At 44.2% G+C, this 22,070-nt stretch overlaps 1 protein-coding gene across 1 annotated transcript in view; it reads left to right on the top strand.

The window, feature by feature from the left end:
- The first annotated feature begins 8,616 nt into the window (after window positions 1–8,616).
- LOC137144870 (uncharacterized) overlaps window positions 8,617–22,070 on the top strand; it is a 30,396-nt gene continuing 16,942 nt past the window's right edge. Inside the window, 6 exon segments of the mRNA XM_067535356.1 lie at window positions 8,617–8,660; window positions 10,469–10,760; window positions 16,305–16,532; window positions 16,941–17,067; window positions 18,476–18,985; window positions 18,988–19,382. Coding sequence (XP_067391457.1) covers window positions 8,617–8,660; window positions 10,469–10,760; window positions 16,305–16,532; window positions 16,941–17,067; window positions 18,476–18,985; window positions 18,988–19,382 — 1,596 coding nt within the window.

The raw sequence follows: 22,070 nt of genomic DNA, 5'->3' as shown, positions 1-22,070 counted from the left end.
TTAGTGATGACTTTATGTTTTCTTCCAGGTCATGAATAAACATATTAAATAGCAAGAACCAATTTATGTGGAAATACTCATGTTCAATGATGATTCCCCAGTTAGAATTACATTGTGTGACCTATCAATTAGCCAGCTTTTAATATGAGCCATGTAAATTTTGTATCTTTCTAATTTTTGCAATCAAAATGTCAAATACCTTAGAGAAATCTAGGTATTTTACATCAAAACCATTACTTTCCTCAACAAAATTTATAATCTCATAAAAAAAAGATATCAATTTAGTTTTACATTGTTGATATTTCATAATCCCATCTTGAGTGGCATTAATTATATTACCTTCCTTTAATTCTTTATTAATAGAGTCCCATGTCATCCGCTTCATTATCCACCCCAGGGTCAATGTGAGAATGACAGTTCTATAATTACCTGCATCATCCCATTTTCATTTTTAAGACTGGCACAACATGAGTTTTCTTCATCTCTTTTGTTCCAAGACTTATTGAAAAGCAACATTAACAGTCAGGTGAACTCCTGACCCAGTTCTTTTACAACTCTTAGATACAAGTTATCTGGACAGAAACTACTAAATTTAGTCTTTGCTGTTTTTATTGTTGTCACTTTAGATTTATACTAGTGTAACTAGAATCTAAATTTTTCCACATATTTAAGAAAAAATAAAGATGATACAATCAAAGTCCTCAGATGTTTCACTAATAACAGTTGGCACTCTCAGTGAAAGATACAGAGTGACCTAGACAAATTGGAGGATTGGGCCAAAAGAAATCTGGTGAGGGTCAAAAAGGACAAGTGCAGATTCTTGCACTTAGGACAGAAGAATCCCATGCACTGCTACAGACTGGGGACAACTGGCTATGCAGCAGTTCTGCAAAACAGGACTGGGGGTTACAGTGGACAAGAAGCTGGATATGAGTCAACAGTGTGTCCTTATTGGCAAGAAGGTTAATGGCATATTGGGCTGCATTAGTAGCAGCATTGCCAGCAGATCGAGGGAAGTGATTATTATATACATGACTTATGAGGAGAGGCTGAGGGAACTAGGCTTGTTTAGTCTGCAGAACAGAAGAGTGAGGGCAGCATTTGATAGCTGCCTTTAACTACCTGAAAGGGGGTTCCAGGGAGGATGGAGCTAGGCTGTTCTCAGTGGTGGCAGATGACAGAACAAGGAGCAATGGGGAAGGTCTAGGTTGAATATTACGGAAAAAAAATTCACTAGGAGGGTGTTGAAGCACTGGAATGGGTGATAGTGGCGGGGGAAGGGAAGGTGGAAGAGGAAGGATTGATATTTCTAGGCACTGAGATTCCTTTTCACATCTGGGCCTCAGTTCTCTGTCTTTATAATGGGGTTCATGGCACTGGCTACCTCAGCGGGGCATGGTGAGGATACCTACGTTAGAGGCTATGAGGGTCTCAGATACATCGCTGGAGGGGGTCACAGACTGTGGAGGAAAGCCTGTTGTCAGCAGAGATGCTGTTCTTATATGCCGAGCATAGCACCAGGACAGTCTATTTCCTCTGCTGCGGCCTGTCGTCGACCGAAATCATTTTCCTAGGCGCAGCTGCTACCTGAGGGTATATGAAGGCAAGTAAGTAAAATATTACATGGCAGACACCCAGGGTTAAAAGAGTAACCTCGTGCAAGGCCACACTACCAGGTATTGAGGCCCTCTGAGCTTCTGCGGCTTGACTTAAACAACTAGGGGCCTTAGGTCTGTAGCAGACTTACCAACCTTTATCCATGGCCTAGCCACTAGAGGGGAGAGACAGCCTCACAGTGTTCACCTGGGTTACGCCTGGATTGACCTCCAGGAGACAAATGATGTGTTTGGTCCTGGAGAAGAGATGCAGTTACTGTACGTCCTGCCCTCTGAGGTCAGAGGCGGTAGTACTTGGTTTATTCTGGGGCAGCGCGCTCTTTGCCCCCATTGCTGACATCTGCTCCTCATACCTGCACCCATATGTAGCCTCAAGCCCAGGGAGATCAGCTGGATTCCCCCAGAATATAGGTGTGCACTGAAATGAAGCAGTTCATAAAAGGGCCTAGGTTTCCAACTTGTCAGCAGCCGCTTTCCCACACCCCACATATCTGCCATTGCATCCAGCAGCCACAGGTACACGCCTATGCAGGAACAGCAGTGATGATATTTAACTCATGGTCATTAGGTTTCATAGTCAACACCTCAATGTGATGAGCTGCATTCCTAGAATTGCATGCATGTGCAAAAATGGCAGCAGTGGAATTTAATTGATTATCATTAGGTTCCAGAGTTAACATTAATATGACTGCGGAAAGAGCACAACTCTCTTAGGCTATGTTTACACTTAAATCAGTGCTTTGGTGTAGACCCTCACTACAGTGACAGGAGGGGGACTTCCAACACTGTAGTTAATCCAGCTTCCCAAGAGACTGTAACGGGGGTTGCCAGAAGGCTACATCCATCGACCTAGCACTGTCTACACCAGGGGTTAGGGTCGCTCATGGGTGCGGATTTTTCATACTCCTGAATAACCTAACGTTTTAGTGTAGACCTGGCCTTAAAGCGTTAACATTGAACATTGTTTTAAGTGATGCAGAAGAAAACATAAAATCCTCATTGATACAGCTGACACAAAAGTTGGGGGTGTGGCCAACGACGAAGAGGACAGATCGCTGATTCAGAGCGATAAGGGTCGCTTGATACATTGGTCACAAGAAAACAATATGTATTGAAATACAGCCACATGTAACTGTCTACCTCTAGATTAAAGAGTGTAGGCCATACCTACCCAATTGAGGAGGTAGATAAATTGAAGATCATTTAAAAAAATAGCCACAAGGATAAGAAAAGCTGCCTTATAGGTATAGACTCAAGGAGCTCAGTCTATTTGTCTTAAGAGAAGGTTAAAGGGTAACTTGATTACAGGAGATACATGGGCAATAAATATTTGATAATGGGCTCTACGGTTTAGCAGGGAAAGGTATAACACAAACCAATGGCTGGAAGTTGAAGCTAGACAAATGCAGACTGGAAATGAGGCATTATTTTTCACAGTGTGAGTAATTAACCAAGGGAACAATGTATCAAGAGGCGTGGTGGATTCTCTGTGGCTGACAATTTTTAAATCAAGCTTGGCTGTTTTAAATAAAAGATCTGCTCGAGCAATGATTTTGGAGAAGTTCGCTGACCGGTGTTCTACAGGAGGTCAGTTAATGATCACAATTGTCCCCTCTGGGCTTGAAGTCTCTGAATCTTCGAAATCCCTGGACATGTGTATTTGGGGCAGAGCTGGGACACAAGGTTAACCCACAGCCATCCGTGGGAGTAGAATTTTTATAGAGGTTTGGGAGTATTTGGCACAGAATTGTGATCCCTTGATAAGTATCCTTTTTCAGAGTAGTGGATAAAGCTAAATGGATTAAAAAAATAAGGCTGGCATTTCAGAGACTCCTACAGAAGGTAGGTGCCCAACTCCCATTGGAATTCAATAGGAGTTGGGGATAGAATTTTCAAAAGTGTCCTGAGTCAGATTTTTAGGTGGCTGGTGAGATTTTCGAAAGCACCTAGCACCTGCAATTCACTGATTTCAATGGGTTTTAGGCCCCTGGACATTTCGGAAAATCCCACTAAGCAACAGGAGGTAGATTAAGATGCCACTTCAGGCACCTAAATCCTAGATTCAGGCTGCCCTGGGAGTTACAGAAAGCCCACTCAGCTGCTACCAAACCCTGAATATCGTGCAAATTAGGCCCTGTCCCCCGCAACACTGAAAAGTAAAAATCCTGGAGCTATTTTTATTGAGGTTGGTTCAGGAGAATCCCACTTGAAACACAAGAAAACAAAAACAAAACAAGATTTGGGTCTCACTTTGAGCTGATGGCTTCCCTTTGAAAGTTGAATGTCTGATCTTGTAACAGAGTGTGTGCGTTCCGCTGAGTGACACCAGAACGGCCCGTCCCTGTGACACCCCGGCCCCACGAGCCGATGGAAACTCCCTGTTGGGCCGGAGCTGTTGGAGAAGGAGGCTGTGGGCTTTCTCCCTGCTGTGGCCGGGAAGCACTGAGGCACAGCACGGCGATAATATGCAGGGAGGCCGGGGTGGCCAAAGCACTGGTTCAATCTGACCTCTCTAAGCAGACACACAGCCCTGCTGTCAGAAGAAATCAAAGGGCCCCGGCTCTCCTGAGAGCATTTCCTCGCTCCGGGTCAGCCTGGTCTCATCTGTTCCCTCTGAGGGACAGAGAGCAGCGCCGCTGAGATCTCCCCAGCATGTTTCCTCCAGCTGAGCCGCTGTGTGCCGAGAGACACCGACCGGAGGGGGGGCAATTATCCACCCCACAATTAGCAAAATTACTATGATTGGTTCCCCGCCTTGCCGAGGCCTGGTGGAGTCCAGAGACCACACGGATAATCAATAACACAAACGCTAATGCAAGAGCTGGGAAATGCCTTCCGCCCGTCTCTGAAGGCTATTATAAATACACCCCTGGGCCATGCTTTGTTCAGGTCTGTGCGACGGTCAGGCAGAGCTCTGTCACTGTCACAGCCTCACATCATTGCTTTAATGTTTCCCCTTAGGTTTGAAGCGTAGGCTGGAATCTGCGGGCCGGCCGATTTAGCCGAGGACGGTGCTGACAGTCTGTGTCTTGCTTCTAATGAGGCAGCTAACACTGTAACTGAGAACTCAGCGTTTTAGCTGCAACTTGCCAGGATACTTTTCTGAGGGTCAAAATGATTTTTTGCCTCTTGCTGTTGCTGCCTCCTGCCATCGGCAAGATCCAAATGTGCTCCATGAGGAAACCGCTCCCGACTTACCTGGACTATTATAGGCAAGGAGACCACATTATCGGTGGCATCCTCTCTCAGGTTATTTCTATGCTCGACCTGGAGACCTTCCTGCAACCTCCCCCTCCTTGGTACATTAAGTACTTCATGTGAGTATTTCTTTATTGTTTAATGAGGCAAAACGGGGGAGGAAATGAAAGGGGGGTTCCAGGGAGGATGGAGCTAGGCTGTTCTCAGATGGTGGCAGATGACAGAACAAGGAGCAATCGTCTCAAGTTGCAGTGGGGGAAATCTAGGTTGGATATTAGGAAAAAGTTTTTCACTAGGAGGATGGTGAAGCACTGGAATGGGTTACCTAAGGAGGTGGTGGAATCTCCATCTTTAGAGGTTTTTAAGCTGCAGTGTGACAAAGTCCTGGCTGGGGTGATTTAGCTGAGGTTACTCCTGCTTTGAGGAGGGGGTTGGATTAGATGACCTCCTGAGTTCCCTTCCAATCTTAATCTTCTATGATTCTATGAGATCCCATGCCTTGAGAATAAATGGGGTCATACTACAAATCTAAACTGGTGTGATTGGGAGCAGTTTGTCTCTTTACAGGGCAGAAACTAGGCAGGGTTTTAAAGAAACTGCTCAGGTGAAATACTACGAACTCTGCAGAACTGTGTTACGTGCACCCGGTAGTTTTAAAATAATTGGTTAAGAAGTTCTTGGGAGATTGATTTTTATTCAGCAAATCCGGTTATACTGGGGAATGCCCAGAGGAATGGGGAAAACAAAACAAAACAAAAAACCCATATGTACCATTATTTAGGAACATGAGAAGAGCTGTACTGGGTCAAACTAATTGTGCATTTAGCCCAGCATCCTGTCTTCTGACAGTGGCCAATGCCAGGTGCTTTGGAGGGAAAAAACAGAACAGGGAAATCATCGAGTGATCCATCCATCACTGTCATCCACTCCCAGCTTGTGGCAAACAGCGGGTAGGGACACTGGGCGTATGGGGTTGCATCCATGGCCATCTTGGCTAATAGCCAAAGATGGACATGAATTTCTCCAGTTCTTTTTTGAACCCTGTTATAGTTTTGACCTTCACAACATCCTTTGGCAACAAGTTCCACAGGTTGACTGAGCATTGAATTTAAAAGAAGTAAACCCAGGTTTTTAACCTGACGCTGGCCAGAAAGATGGAACGTCTGATATGGGAAGCTACCAATAAAGAATTATATGATGGCAGCATAAATGATGCCAGCCAGCATGGTTTTTAGGACACTAGATTTTTCCAGACAAACTTGATATAATTTTTTAAAGAGCTTATAGATTTGGTTGACAAAGGTAACTGTGTTGCCATGATATAAGCGAGATAAAGTGGGGGAGGGAATATCTTTTATCAGATCAACTTCTGTTGATAAAAGAGATACGCTTTTGAGCTACACAGAGCTCTTCTTCAGGTCTGGGAAAGTGTCATAGCTAAATACAAGATGGGACGGAGCATCGGGAGTTAACACATGTTGCAAGAAAGTATTCAAAGTGCAGTGGGAAATTAACATCTCCACAGTCAGTGGACAAAGGCGAGGTAATGTGTTATAGACTGGGATAATAAGTCTTAAAACCAGTGTCTATGCTGAGTCCATGATCTAACAGAGCAATGAATTTAAGAATTGTGAAAACATACTCAGACTAATCTAGGGCGTTTGACGCAACATTCTGATTTAAAAATGCATTTTACAAAATCCATGTAAAGTGGATTCAAAACTGGCTCTTGACAGATCTTAAAAAATAATTGTCAATAAAGAAGCAGCATCAAATGGGGGCTTTCCTAGCAGGATCCCGCATTCTAGTATCTTTATCAATGATTGGAAGAAAATAGCAGATTCACTGCTGGTAAAGTTTGCAGTTGACACAACAATTGGTGGCTTGGTACCAAATGATAAGGACAGGCCCGGTCTACAGAGAGAACCGGATCGCATGGTAAACTGGGTTCACTTGTACAACAGCGTAATGCAAAGTCCTGGATCTAGAAACAAGCAGGGTAGGCCACATTTCTGGGATAGAGGCTCTATTTTGGAAATCAGTGACTAAGAAAAAACAACGAGAGTCCTGTAGCAATTTAAAGACTAATAAATTTAATTTCTGCAGGCATAAGCTTTTGTGGGCTGTAACCCACTTTGTCAGAAGTAAGGAATAGAAATCAGAAAGGAGGTATATATATACATCCCAGGGTAAGAAACAACAATGGGGAAGCAAAGTCCATCTATTTAGAGTAGTTGAGGCCTATTCACAACCGTTGATTAGGGGGTGAGAATGTGTGAACAGTGACAATTACTTCTTGAAATGAGATAACCATTCCAAGTCCTGATTCAGACCCAGTTTGATTGTGTCGAGTTTGCAGATGAGTTCCAGCTCTGCAGTTTCTCTCTGAAGTCTGTTTTTGAAGTTTTTTTGTAGAAGTGTGGCAAATTTCAACTCAGCTACAGAGTGTCCTGGGAGATTGAAGTGTTCTCCAACTGGTTTATGGATGTTACCATTTTTATGTCTGATTCATAGCTGTGCGCACGGGGTGTGCCGGGTGTGCCCAGGCACACCTACTGCAGGGGTGTCATATAGCAAAGTAGAGGGAGGCGCCGCCGAAATTCAAGGATCAGCGCGATTTTTCAGCGGTGGGAAATAGTGAAGCGAAATTGACAAGCTGCCACTGAAATTGAAGGATCAGGGCGATTTTTCGGCAGAGGAGAAAGAGGCAATGGGAAATTGAAATGTGAAACTGACAAGCTGCCACAGAAATTGAAGGAGCTGGCAGATTTTGTGGAGGTGGCTGAAATTGACACCCCTGAAAATATCATGAAAATTCCCTGGGTGCACACCCTAATTCCTGGGTGCACACCCTAATGAAATGTGCTGTGCACGCCGATGGTCTGATTTGTGTCCATTTATTCTTTTGCGTAGTGACAGTCAGTTTTGGCCAATGTACATGGCAGAGGGGCATTGCTGGCACATGATGGCATATGTTACATTAGTAGATGTGCAGGTGAATGAGCTCCTGATGGTGTGGCTGATGTGGTTAGGACCTGTGATTGTGTCACTAGAGTCCATGTGTGGGCAGAGCGGGCAATGGGGTTTGTTGCAGGGGTAGGTTCGTGGGGTAGAAAGGGAATTAGCGGTCCTGGTGGATAAGGAACCGAAGATGAACTCCCAGGGCAATGCAGAGGCTAAGAGAGCAAATGTAATCCTTGGATGTAGAAGCACGAGCATATTAAGTAGAAATGTGTGTGTGGGAGGTGTGAGACAGCAGGGCCAGAAGGCAGCAGGAGGGTGTTAGAGATATATAATTCTCAGAGCCTTGTTCCCTGTGGACTGAACTGGGTTACTCCAGGTCAGTTAGAATCACCTGAGGCCAATTAAGGCCCAGCCAGAGACCTGATAAAAACCAGCCAGGCAGAAGAGAGGAAGGAGAACTGATGGGAGTATTGAAGGAGCGTGGTGACCGATGGCAAGACCCAAGAGCCAGGGGAAGGGGAACTCTTGGAGGGAAGCTTCCCTGCCATACCCCTGGCTCAAAGGTGCAGAGGCCTGAGGGAAAAGGACCCTGCCAAATGGGGGAAATGGGACTGAGAGACTCCCCCAGATGGGAAGATTGGTAGAGACCCTGGCCAAGAAGAGAAGGGGTGGGGAACCCCAGAAACTGGAAGGACAGAGGGGGCAAGTAACTGAGGGACAAGAAGCATTGTCAGCAGTGCATAGCTGCTACTATTAGGACCCCTGCATTGGGACGCGGAGCAGAGGACAGGCCTGGATCCCTTTCCTTTCCCTCATTGCCCCACTGGGCACTACCGGGATGGCCAATGCCCAGAAACAGGGGCCCCACCACGAGGAAGAAAAGTGCGGTACCCACAGTAGCAGAGCCGGCAGTTTGCCACAGAAGGTTTTGTGGTATATGTCATTACAGAGATTGTTATTGTCCAGTGCAGCTCTCTGCATTCTTGAAAGTTGGGGTTGGTCATGCTTTGAGCAGGAGGTTCGACTAGATGGCCCCCTGAGATCCCATCCAACCTTAATCTTCTACGACTCTATGAAAGGATGTTGAAAAATTGGAAAGGGTTCTAAAAAAGAGCTATAAGTATGATCCAAAGTCTGCAAAGCCTCCCGTGAAGCTCAATCTATTTAATTTCTCCAAGACAAGGTTAAGAGATGACTTCTTCACTGTCTATCAGCATAAGAGAAGGTTTCTGATAGTACTGGGCTCTTTAATTCACCAGAAAAAAGTGTCACAAAAATCCAGTGGCTGGAAGCTGAAGATAGACCAATTCAAACTAGAGCTACGGAGCATTTTTTTTTTACAGCGAGGGGAGTTAGCCACTGGAGCAATTTGCCAAGGGATGTAGCTGACTCTCCAGCTTTAAATAAAGATTGGCTGTTTCTTTTTAAAAGATGTGCCTTATCTCAACCCGAAGAATTGGGCTTGATGCTGGAATCACAGGCATGAATTTCTGTGTTTTGTGCTATGCAGGAGATGTGACCGGCTGATCTCAATGGTCCCTTCTGGCCTTAGCAACGATGAGTCTATGAAATGCCAGGCAGTTCTGATGGGCTCCCGGAAAACACCTTTGCAATGTGACTGGGGACAGGCTGGTCAAATGAGAGGTGTTCGTGAGCCTACTATGGAACAAGACGATGCAGGCCATGCGCTCTGTCTTTCCTTTAATAGTTAATAGCTAAATTCATAACTGGGCTGTCTGTACCTTTACATTTGAGGAGTTCCTCTTCTGTCTCCTCTGCATGAAGCAGGCAAGTTTTCCTAACCTACCTGCTGGATCCTGATTGGTTAACGTCTCTTCCCAATCCTTCTAAGGACTAAATCTTATACATACCCAGGCCTGAGTGGGTTTTCCCTAGGCAGAGGCTGTCAGGATGCCAACGCCTCCAACAGGGGACAGATCCAAATCACTTGTAAGCAAAGATACTTTCTTCGTGAGTAGAATGGTCCTGCTCCGGCTCCCACTGAGATCAGGGCAATAGTCCCAGGACCAGGCCAAATAAGCTATTGTACTTGTGAACTTGTGGTGCCGTGACTGTATTCATCTGTTGGGGAATGGGAGAATGATTGCTAATCCCAGCATTCAAATATCTTGAGTCAGGCCTCAAAAAAAAAAAAAAAAAATCCTGATATTAGCTGAAAAATCATTAGATTAAAACATTTTGGGGAAATCATTTTATTTGTCATCTGGTTTCTGAGCTTTTAGATTACATGTGGGTCATGTTTTAAAGCTTGTCTCTGCAACCATGTGGGCTACACACCTAGAGGCTAGATTTATAAAGATATTTCAGTGCCTTGTGGGATTGTCAAAAGCGTCTAGGATCCCATCTCCCCCAGTGAGATTTGGTTGCCTGGATGCTTTTGAAAATCCCCCTTGGCACCTAAACGCCTTTAAAAATCTAGCCTTTAATTCTAGAAAGAAAGAAAGAAAGAAAGAAAGAACTGGCTGTGAATATCACTTAATCACATGATTCCTGCATCTGGGACTTTAAGGAAAATATTGCAGGGCTCATGATAAAAATCACAAAAGTTGGCAACAGTACGTTGGCCACAAAGCTGATTCAGCTTTGATCCTGGTTCTCAAAAAGCTGAGGTGCAATGCCTCTCCTATCACCTAACAGGCATGTTCCGAACAATTTAACTCTCATTGCAGGCTGGTGCCTAAGAACTATCAACATGTCCTAGCCATGGTGTTTGCCATTAATAAGGTCAACCAGGATCCTGAGCTGTTACCCAACATCACGCTGGGATTTCGCATCTACGAGAGCTATTTCAATACGAGGAAGATCTGCGAGGCCTCTCTTACCCTGCTTTCCACCAGGTTTGTGATGATTCCAAATTACAACTGCGACACAAAGGACAAGCTATTGGCTGTCATCGGGGGGCTCGGGTCCGAAATGTCCATCCAGATGGCAACCATTTTAGGCATCTACAAAATCCCACAGGTAAGGTATGTGCCTGTGTGGGGGGAAAGAGGGTGTAGAAGGGTTTCACAGCTCAGTCATACAGGGGCCAAATTCTGCATTGATGTAACTTTATTAACTTCAGAGAAATGGCCTCAGGGACATAGATGCAGCCACTCTTGGGGAACGGGAAGACACGTTTGTCATGGATCTAAAGGGAGATCAATGCCCCGGATTCTACACAATCCTCGGCAACTCTTTTATTGTTTGACAGGCCCTAGGCATTGCTTCGCACAAAGGTAAAGCCCACAACTTAAGACGGGGCCTGTAGGCTCCAGCACCCCTGTATTCTCTCCATGGTTCTCCAGTGGATCCAAAGGAGTTCTGCTGGAGACAGCTCCACCTTCAGAGAGCAATGCAACCAGCAGTATTTTCAGTGACACAGGGAAGCCATGTCATAAAAAGCCAACATTTCTAAATCTGCTGGAATACAGCCTTTGAGAATCCTTCGGGCAGCGTGGAAAAGCCAACCTTGTCTGAGTTTATATGGACAGAAGCAATTGCTCCAACTTTCCATAGTTTCATAGAATCATAGAAGATTAGAGTTGGAAGGGACCTCAGGAGATCCAACCCTTTGCTCATTTTGCTGGAGTCCATCTTAATATGGGGGTCTATCTGATCCTGTGTCCCCTTGTCCTGGGCAGCAGCAAAACATAAAACCAGTCTGTTCATAGCTAGTTCATTTGTGTCCAGATCCAGCCGTGTTGTGTCCATATATTCAGCCTCCCTTGGCTTCCAGTGATTTAAAGTTCATGTTTGGTCCTTTAGTCTTCTATTGTCTCTCAAAGATTACAGAAAAATCCCACATTCTCCATAATGTCCCACCCGCTGTTTAGCTTCTGTGAACTCCCTTTTCCAGGCAGCTGCAGGACGCAGTGTATTCTCACTTCAGGTCCCATCGCCTCAGCTTTCCTTGTGTGGTTGCATCTCTCGCCGAGGATGAAACTGGCCCTGATACTGAAAACAATTCATAAGGGAATCTTGTGGGTCAGACTTAAGGTTGTTATTGGACTGCATATAGTTAATCAGTATTGTTACCTGATTCGCTGAGTTGCTACTGACTTTTGCAAATTTCCAGTGAATCTCTTATTACATTTTGGAAATTTCAAAGGTTCCAGAATTAGGCACAACAGAATTAAGTTCAGCGCCTCATTAGAAACCCCGACCTGCACAACGACAACACTGACTCTGAGGGCAAAGCAAAGCTTGAAATACTTTTCTTAGCATAATTAGTGCCTTTCACGTATTCACTTCTTTTTTCATGGAGACCTGGTGGTGGAAGACAGCCAGTGTTCCACAAGGGTCCTACCCTGTATCTGGCATGCCAAGCGAATCCAATGGTCAAGATCTCAAGGCTTACATGGTAGTTTGGACTATTAGAGGGCCTGGTTATTACCATGGATATTCATATAAACACCCAGCCTCCTTTGTCCAAAACTGACTTTCTCACCCTATAAATGTTGGGGTGTCCTTATCCCATAGGCTAGGATGTTAATGATCTCAACTTATTACCATATACGTCAGTTCGTTGCCAAGGCAAGTTTGTGGTTATGAATCTGCAGATGTTCCTATTATAAAATATGCAAATCTAGTATCAATTTATATTCCTGTGGTTACCTGGTATCATTTTAAAGAAAAATTCCCTACACATAATAATCGTGGTTCACCAATAACTGATGGTCACTCTTGGGTAACTCATTTGTGCTAAAGTTAATAGACTTCAAAGCCTTATGTTGACTGTTGAAGCTAATGTCTTACAGGATGTAGGCCTGTAGGTTTTTTGTGTTATTGATACATAAAATGCCTTTAAGCTAGATCCATAGGATACAGTATTAAAATTTGAGATGTGTTACTTGTTGTTCGGATAGCTTCAGTGGTTTCATGAACATTACTCTTAGAAACCGATTTCTGGTGGAAACGCATTCACAAGTTAAAAAGTCACTTTTTCTTTTCTGAATGTTCCCCAATGTATTGTTTCTGGGAACGTTCCAGCCAATTGACCTCCTCCCCTATATTATTCATAGGAAGCAAATGCAGAAGAAGCAGAGGCAGACATGAAGCAAATTCAGATTTTGACTTTATTAGTGGGTGCGGTATGGTGTGTTGGTCACCGATGTTTATCAGTGTAGGCTGCGTGCGTGTGTCCCTGTGTTGATGCTGTCCCAGCTTTTATCAGGAAACTGAGACGGCTCTCACGATTGAAGGAACGACATGACCACAGATTAGATGAGCAACGAAGGCACCCAGGCCAGGTTTATTGCATGCGGCACAATAAGAAGTGACCTACAGACTATTTCTGGGTCAGTTTTGTATAGGCGGCATTACAATGGTCACGGCCCAATGGCGGGACTTTCCGTTATCCCCTAGACGGGACAACAAGTCTTATACAGGTCTTATACTTACTACAGTGGGAAACAATTTAAATTTTCAGAAGGACTAGCTGGGAATTTTCTGTTGAAACATTTGTTTGTTTGCTTAGTATGGTTTTGAGTTTTGGACAGAAAATTGGATTTGAGGGTCAATGAAAACTTTCAAAGGTAGTGTCTGCTTTCTTTGAAAATTTTCAAGTTTTCATTGAGAACACAGAAACCTGGAAACAAAATATTTGTTTTGTTTTGTTTTTGGCTCAAATTTTAAATTTTTGGTTGCTGAAAAATTTGGGATTTTAGATAGTCAAGAAAAAAAACTTTGTCATTTACATAGAAATGTTCTGCAGAGAATAGAAAACATTTTATAACTCTAGATTTCACCCAAATCTAAAAATCGACACATTTTCTCTTTTAGATCAGCTATGGCTCATTCAGCACCATGCTGAGTGATAAATTCCCATTCCCTTCTGTCTACCGGATGGTCCCAAATGATATACATCAGTCCCTGGGAGTGGCCCGATTAATGCAGCATTTCCGATGGACCTGGGTTGGCCTCATCGCTTCGGACGATGATAGCGGAGAAAAGTTTGTGCAGACTTTGAAGTCAGTACTGACTAAGAACAGCATCTGTATTGCCTTCACAGAATGGGCCCCGCACTTACCTTCCTCTTCGATGAACTATGCGTTAAAAGAGCAACATTTTAAGTTACATTACAGTATCACCCAGACAAAGGCCGAAGTGATTGTTGTCTATGGTGATGTAGATTCCCTGTTAGGATTTAAATTGTTTTTGCATACAAACTATCAAACAGCACCGATAGGGAAGGTTTGGATCACGACAGCTCAGTGGGATTTCACTTCATACATTGCTCTGAATAGATGGAGTTTAAAACCCTTCCATGGTGCCTTGTCCTTCACAGTCCATACAAAGGAGGTACCAGGATTCCAAGATTTCCTCCGGACCCTCAACCCTTATCAACCCCAGGGAGATATTTTTATTCAGCGGTTTTGGAACACTGTATTTAATTGTTCAATTCCATATGCTGGCTTGAATATAAGGGGTGGGAGAAATTGCTCAGGGAAGGAGCAACTGGCAAGCCTGCCAGGTTCTGATTTTGAAATGAAAATGTCAGGTCAGAGCTACAGTATCTACAATGGTGTCTATGTGGTGGCACATGCTCTGCATGCCCTGTATTCATCCAGATCCAAAAAGGAAACCATGGGGAAGGGACAGATGCTGGAACTTCAGAATATCCATCCCTGGGAGGTAACGTCTTTTCTCATGGAAGCACCGATAAGAACTTGAGAATTAACATGCCACCAAGATTTTCTTTTTAATGTGTGTCAAAATTTTCAGTAGGATTTTTTTTTCTCACGTGTATAATAATAGTAATTAGTAATTTTATCACATACACTGGTGTAAATCAGGAGCAATTCTCCTAAATCCAATGGAGCCAAACTCTGGAGAAACTATTGTAAGTGGGAGTCGAATGAGAGTGAATAACATATTTTTAAGCAAATATTTATGAGTATTTGCTTGCAGAAGTGCTCATGATATGCTTCATAAACTCTTAAGAAATCATGCTAAATGTTCTCTGTGCACAGCTTCTCAAGTCAGGATTTAGGGTATGTGTATACTGATGACGGCAAAGCCACAGCCGTTAGATCGATCTTTCTGGATCGATTGAGCGGTCATTGTAGACCCGCTCAATCAAACAGGAAGTCGACGCGGTAAATCCATCTCCTCAACTGGCGCAGTGCTGCATCAACAGGAACACAGGTCCCGTTAGCGCAGTGCAGTGAAGACGGCGTGCAGAAGGGAAGCACAGCAGTCAATGGGAGTTACGCAAGTTATTCTGTGTAGCTTGCGCAACTCCTGTTGACTGCCGTTGAATTCTAGGTAAATGTAGGCCAGGGCTTAGAGACAGATTTTTAAAGGCATTTAGGTGCCTACTGGGAATTTTTAAAAGTAACGAGGTGCCTTTTACTAGCATCTATGTGCAACTGCATGTTAGGCACATAGATGCTTTTGAAAATCCTACGAGATGTCTAAGTACTTTTAAAAATCTGGCCCTATGTACATTATAATAGGACTGGTCAAAATTTTTCATTTGCAATTTTTTCCATCAGAAAATTGTTGTTTCAACTAAGAAAGCTGGAAAGTGCCTGCCTTTGTTGAAAATTTCCCTTATTCTGCTGAAAAATCAAAAATTCCAAAATTCAACTCAATACGTTCAGTTTTAGGCAATTTTCAGCCAAAAAGTTATAACTTGGAGATTTTTTAACAAAAAATTCTAAATTGTCCATGGGGGAAAAAAATCCCATTTCCTGACCAGATCCACATAATGAACTTGAACATTTAAAAGCAATGAGTTTCTTAGTTCCCTGGAGAACACAGAAGGCACAGTAATTCCTTTTAAGAAATGTGGAACCTCTCAAGAGTCCAGCAGAGGGCAATACAAATGATGAGTGGACTGGAGCACATGACTTATGAGGAGAAGTTGAAGGAACTAGGCTTCTTTAGTCTGCAGAAGAGAAGAATGAGGAAGAGATTTGATAGCAGCCTTTAACTACTTAACAGGGAGTTTCAAGGAGAATGAAACTAGGCTGTTCTCAGTGATAGTAGATGACAGAACTAGGAGCACAGGTCTCAAGTTGCAGTGGGAGAGGTCTAGGTTGGATATTATGAAAAAAACATTTCACTAGGAGGGTGGTGAAGCACTGGAACGGGTTACTTAGGGAGGTGGTAGAATCTCCATCCTTAGAGGTTTTTAAGGTGCTGCTTGACAAAGCCCTGACTGGGATGATTTATTTGGGGTTGGTCCTACTTTGAGCAGGGGTTTGGACTAGATCATAGAATCATAGAATATTAGAGTTGGAAGGGACCTCAGGAGGTCATCTAGTCTGCCCTCCTGAGGTCAGATGACCTCCTGAGGTCCCTTTCAACCCTAATCTTCTATAACTCTGTGATTGTATGAATTTTCAGAGTGTGTTAGTTCAGAAATCGCTTCATTTATAAAGCCAACCTGTCCCAGAGAAAACGGAAAATATAAACTCCCAAAAGGCAGGCGTTTGTAAATTGCATTATGATGGATTCAGCACGTTGTCCACCATTTACCACATTTTGTAACTTCTGCCAATTTCTCTTTCAATCTAGCTCCATCCTTTTTTAAAAAATGTCCGATTTAACAATAGTGCAGGGGACGAAGTGTATTTTGATGAGAACGGCGAATCATCAGCTGGATACGACATTTTAAACTGGATTGTTTTCCCCAACGATTCCTTCGTCAGAGTAAAAGTTGGCCATATGGATCCACGGGCCCCTGTAGGCCAAGACTTCACCATTAACAAGGGGGCCATCGTTTGGAACAGCAAGTTCAATCAGGTGGGGCATCATTGCAGGTTGCAGTGTCACAGGGGAACTGGGGAGTGTTACCCCCCTGCCGTTGGAGATTCCTCCTCCCTGGCCGGGTGAATCCCATTGGGTAACCCTGAGTTTCTGTAACAGAGACACGTTCCCGGTGCAGAGGGAATTTAAAGCACCAAGAATATAATATGACCCTCACATCCTTCTGTATAGGGTCAGAGGTCCCTGATCACACTCAGAATGGGTGGAAGTATATTGAGAAGTAGAGTTGGTAAAAAAGCAAATTGGCAAAACATTTTTCATGAGAAATTCAGTTTTTAATAAAACATTTTTTCCCTAGAGTTCACACTTCCTTCCAAAGAAGGAATAAAAAACCCACACAATGTTGTCCTACGGTTGCTAACCCATTCTATTATTTCTGTTCAGACAGTGCCACGGTCAGTGTGCTCCGAGAGCTGCTGTCCTGGATATGTTAAGACAGTTCGGGAAGGGGAGCCAATTTGCTGCTATGACTGTGTTCGATGCCCAGAAGGGACCGTGTCCAGCCAAACAGGTCGGTATCTCCAGAGGAAAGCGTGTGATCTGACTCAGTTTCTTAGGTCTGCAGCAAGGGTGGGAGGTTGTTTCTCTCTGCTTTAAGGAGCATCTTCCATTGTCTCTCCCTGTTATTGGTTTACATGTGTCAAAGTCCCAGATTTTAAGAAATAAAGTTGTGTGACATCTCAACCTTCCCGAAAACGTACTTTAAAGATTTGTATCTAACTTCTCTGTGTGTACAGCGTGAACATAATGGAATGACCACCTCTTATAAAAGGGCAGAGCTGGGGGAACTGTGCACAGAAGTAGCTGTGGCCGGAGTTGATTAAAACATTTGAATCTCTCTCCTGGGCAAAATTCCAGGGTTATGACGTGTGTTTTCACCCAAAATTCGGACAACAAAGTGGAAATATCAAAACAGGATGAAAATGTCAATTAAAAAAAGTCAAAATGACCCGAAATAGAATGTTTCATTTTGCTCTGAATCTGTATTACTCCCCATCCTCCTGGTGCCTCATCAGAGCTGTAAATTGGATGACTCATATCCCCATACTATCCCAGGAGCCATGCTCCCTGGCTGGACTGTATTTCCCATGATGCACCACACTCAGCCACCATCGAAGTCAGGTGTCCATGGTGCATCATGGGAGATGTAGTCCAATCTGGGAACCAGAACACTGATATTAAATTTGAAAATTTAAGCCAAATTAACATTTTCCCATGGGAGATTTCAATTTTTCAGAAATCAGATTTTCCACTAAAAAATGGTTTTGATGGAAAATGTCTGACCAGCTCTTCCTGTGAATAAATTTTGCTATGACTATTCAGCCCACTTCAGTATTTGCTTTCCCCAGATAAGAATGTACTGGCAGGGATGTTCATGGAAATAGCAGATGTTAAGCAAGTATTTTAGAATCTCTGCTAAAAGGGAATTTCAGATGGATAATCCTGAATATTCACCACACAAACCTGATTCTCTGTGTACCACTCACCCTATCAACAAATAGAAACAACATAGTGCAACCTGTGGGTTATTTCACTCAAAACAGACTGGATTTCTGATATCGGATAACTGCAAGCTGAATGTACACATGTTGCAGTTTGAATGTGTATGTGTAATATCAGACATCAATAATTTTCTACAGTGCCTGTGTTTCATCTTTGCTATAAGAGCTGATGGGGTGAAATGTATCCCAAGTGTAATTGCATTGGTTTAAGTGAATCTATCTATCTATCTATCTATCTATCTATCACATACTCATCACCCTAAATGTCTTCCCTTTTCTCTGATATCATCTCCCTCTTGATCACTTGATATGCAGGGGGAATGGCTTGTTTCATTTGATTGGAGACTGGCTAAATTAGTCTGTGTCAGGGAAACGTGACATGTTTGAGATAAAGAGACATCATTTTCTTTCTTTCAGATGCAGATCATTGTGATAGGTGTCCAGAAGATCAGTATCCAAACAGGGACCAAGATAAATGCATCCCCAAGATCACAAATTTCCTGTCCTTTGAAGAACCTTTGGGATTTGTTTTGGCTTTTTTTGCCCTTTTATTTTCTCTTCTCACAGCCTGGGTGCTAGGAATGTTTATTAAGCACCGGGACACTCCCATAGTGAGGGCCAACAACCGGGATCTCACCTACCTTCTACTCACCTCCCTCCTGCTCTGCTTCCTGTGCACCTTGATATTCATTGGCCGGCCTGGGCAGGTGATCTGCCTTCTCCGACAAACAGCTTTTGGTATCATCTTCTCTGTCTCGGTTTCTTCTGTCCTGGCAAAAACCATCACTGTTGTTCTGGCCTTCAAGTCCACAAAGCCAGGAGCCAGGATGAGGAAGTGGATGGGGAAAAGACTGGCCATCTCCGTCGTCAGTTCCTGTTCCCTTGTCCAAGTAGGGATCTGCGCTGTCTGGCTGGGAATGGCTCCCCCTTCCCCGACTTGGACATGAAATCAGAGACTGGACAGATCTTAGTGCAATGCAATGAAGGCTCAAACACGGCCTTCTACTGTGTCCTGGGCTACACGGGCTTTCTGGCCCTTGCCAGTTTCACGGTTGCTTTCCTAGCCCGGAAGCTGCCTGATACTTTCAACGAGGCCAAGTTCATCACCTTCAGCATGCTGGTGTTCTGCAGCGTCTGGGTGTCCTTCATCCCCACTTACCTGAGCACCAAGGGGAAATACATGGTGGCTGTGGAGATCTTCTCCATCTTGGCCTCCAGCGCTGGGCTACTGGGCTGCATCTTTGTCCCGAAGTGCTACATCATCGTGCTGAGGCCTGACCTGAACACTCGGGAGCAGCTGGTCAGGAAACCCAAATCCGGGACCTAACAACGATGAAATTTTGCCCTTTTGATGGCATTTCTCCATTTAACTCACTGATTTCATCCTGGGGTGAATTTGGCCCTGTCTGTTACAGATCCCTAACCAGCCCCCCAAATGCTAAAATTAATTGGAATATAAAAATGAATCATTAATGTGTGAGTGTTTCTAAGTGACGTGTCCTGCTCGGGGTTTCTAGTGTCTCAACTCATAGAGTCCGAGGCCAGAAAGGATCATTGTCACCATCCAGTCTGATCTCCTGTAGATCACAGGTCAAGGAATGTCCCCAAAAGAATTTGAATGAGAGCAGTTATTCCCAATAATTCCCATCTTGTGTAATGACTGGGGTTACTCTGTACCGCAGACCCTCACGGGGCCAGCAGCGTGCATGGTGCACTGTCTTAGAGAAAAGCACTGTATGCGCTTCGGTAGCTTGGACTTGTAGGCAGTAGATCTGGTGGGTCTCAGTAACCACTCGGACACTGGGCTAAGTGAAAGGGTGTATTCCTAGGGGTGGCAGGAAAGGGGAAGCCTGCAGATCCCCTAGGCACAGGGGCTCAGATTTCAAAGTGAGCAATAGCCATTCTTGTTCGGGTCACTGGCAGTGCAATTGGGAGTCAAGGATCTTCAGGGCTAATGCCTGGGGGGTCCTCTCCAGTCCAGCCTCTATTCAGGAAAATAAATGTTTGCAGGTTTCCAAGCCAGGCTCCGTTTCTGCCTCTCATTGGAGCCGCCTCTGCACCGGGTCCCTGCCCAGCCGCTACTGCTCTCCCAGACGTCCCCACACAGATCTGCACTCAAGTGCGATTTGCAGTAGTCACAAGATGTTCCACACACAGCCACATCCACAGATCGTGGGACTTCTCTCCAACTCCCCACGCAATTCCCACGGCCAAACAAGCCTGGCCACTGCTGCTTCAGAACCCTTCCCCTTACCTGGCCAGGGGCAGGAGAAGTGCAAGGAGCTGATGGGAATCGTAGCCTCTGCTTAGCCTGGAGGAAAGGGATACACAGTGGGGAAGGGGCTGATGGGATGTGTGGTCCCTGCTTTGCAGATCCATCACACTTGATTTAAAAATTGCCAGGGATGGAAAATCCACAATCCTCAGTAAATTGTTCCAATGGATAATTGCCCTTACTGCTCATGAATCGCCCTTAATGTCAGAGTATGCCACGGCCAGAGTTGTGTGTATTCTGTGACTGTGCAAGCTAGGAGCTTTCTACAGAATACACACTTCATTGCACAGTCGTGCTCCAGAATCTGAGATTTCATGGGCAAGAATATTTTTTGTATCCATTGTGGGAGCAAAGAGAAACCCCAAAACCATACAGTGATGCAGTGTTGTCTTCCTGGGTCTGAAGAGAGCCTGAAACAATAAATGCCAGGAAAGAAAAACTAGTAATATGTCAGCTAAATTAGAACAGCAGCTCAAAAACGAGGTCCGGACACAGTGCGTTGCATAGAAAATGCAGAAAGTTTGATTGAACCAGACCAGGCAACATGTCCAGTTCTTTGCCGGAATGGTTGCTTTTCATCATAACAGAGGATGAGGCAGCTCAGAGCGCCCGCCTTAATTTCTGCTTTGACAGTTCCCAGAAATAGCCCATTTTCCCAAGCACAAATATGGGATTCATTTCTTATCAAAGCCCCATGCGCGTAAATCATAAGAAAACAAGTCCAAAACCCAAGAAATATAAGTTGGATGAATGGACTATAAGATGGATAGAAATCTGGCTAGAACATCGAGCTCAATGGGTAGTGATCAATGGCTCGATGTCCATTTGACAGCCCGTAACAAGCGGAGTTCCCCAGGGGTGAGTGCTGAGGATGGTTCTGTTCAACATCTTCATGAGCATTTTGGAGGATGGGGTGGATTGCACCCTCAGCAAGTTCATGGAGGACACTAAACCGAGGGGAGTGGTAGATACGCTGGAGGGTAGGGATAGGATACAGAGTGATCTAGACATCAGAGGATTGGGCCAAGAGAAATCTGATGAGGTTCAGTAAGGACAAGTGCAGAGTCCTGCACTGAGGACGGAAGAATTGCATGAACAGCTACAGACTGGGACCTGGGGGTTATAGTGGACAAGAAGCTGGATATGAGTTAACAGCGTGTCCTTATTGTCAAAAGGCTAATAGCATATTGAGCTGCATTAGTAGGAGCATTGCCAGCAGATAAAGGGAAGTGATTATTCCCCTCTATTCGACATTGGTGAGGCCATATTTAGAGTACTGTATCTAGTTTTCGGCCCCACACTACAGAAAGGATGTGGACAAATTGGAAAAAGTCCAGTGGAGGGCAACAAAAATGATGAAGGGGTTGGAGCACAAGACTTATGAGGAGAGGCTGAGGGAACTGGGCTTGTTTAGTCTGCAGAAGAGAAGAGTCAGGTGGGATTTGATAGCGGCCTTTAATTACCTGAAAGGGAGTGAAAAGCTCTATAGAAAAATGTGAATGATCATTGTGAATTATTTAAGAGCACTTTGCGTGGTGCTCAAAATTCTACAATCCAACAACTGAGGAAGAAGACTTTATGTGTTAAAAAACTGACTTGGTTTAGAAACAAAGTGAGCTATATATGTATATCAATATCTCTATCTATAATAAAAGACAGGGGAAGTTGATAGTAAAAAATATTAATCAGAAGCTAGGAATTGTAGAAAAATGATAAGGGAAGCAAAGGGAAAGAAGG

This window comes from Emydura macquarii, unplaced genomic scaffold, assembly GCF_026122565.2.
Source record: "Emydura macquarii macquarii isolate MOO-44397 ecotype Brisbane River unplaced genomic scaffold, CSIRO-AGI_Emac_v2 contig_3487, whole genome shotgun sequence".
Lineage (NCBI taxonomy): Eukaryota > Metazoa > Chordata > Testudines > Chelidae > Emydura > Emydura macquarii.
The sequence above is the reverse complement of the archived record's forward strand: the minus strand, read 5'-3'. Positions and strand labels throughout refer to the sequence as shown.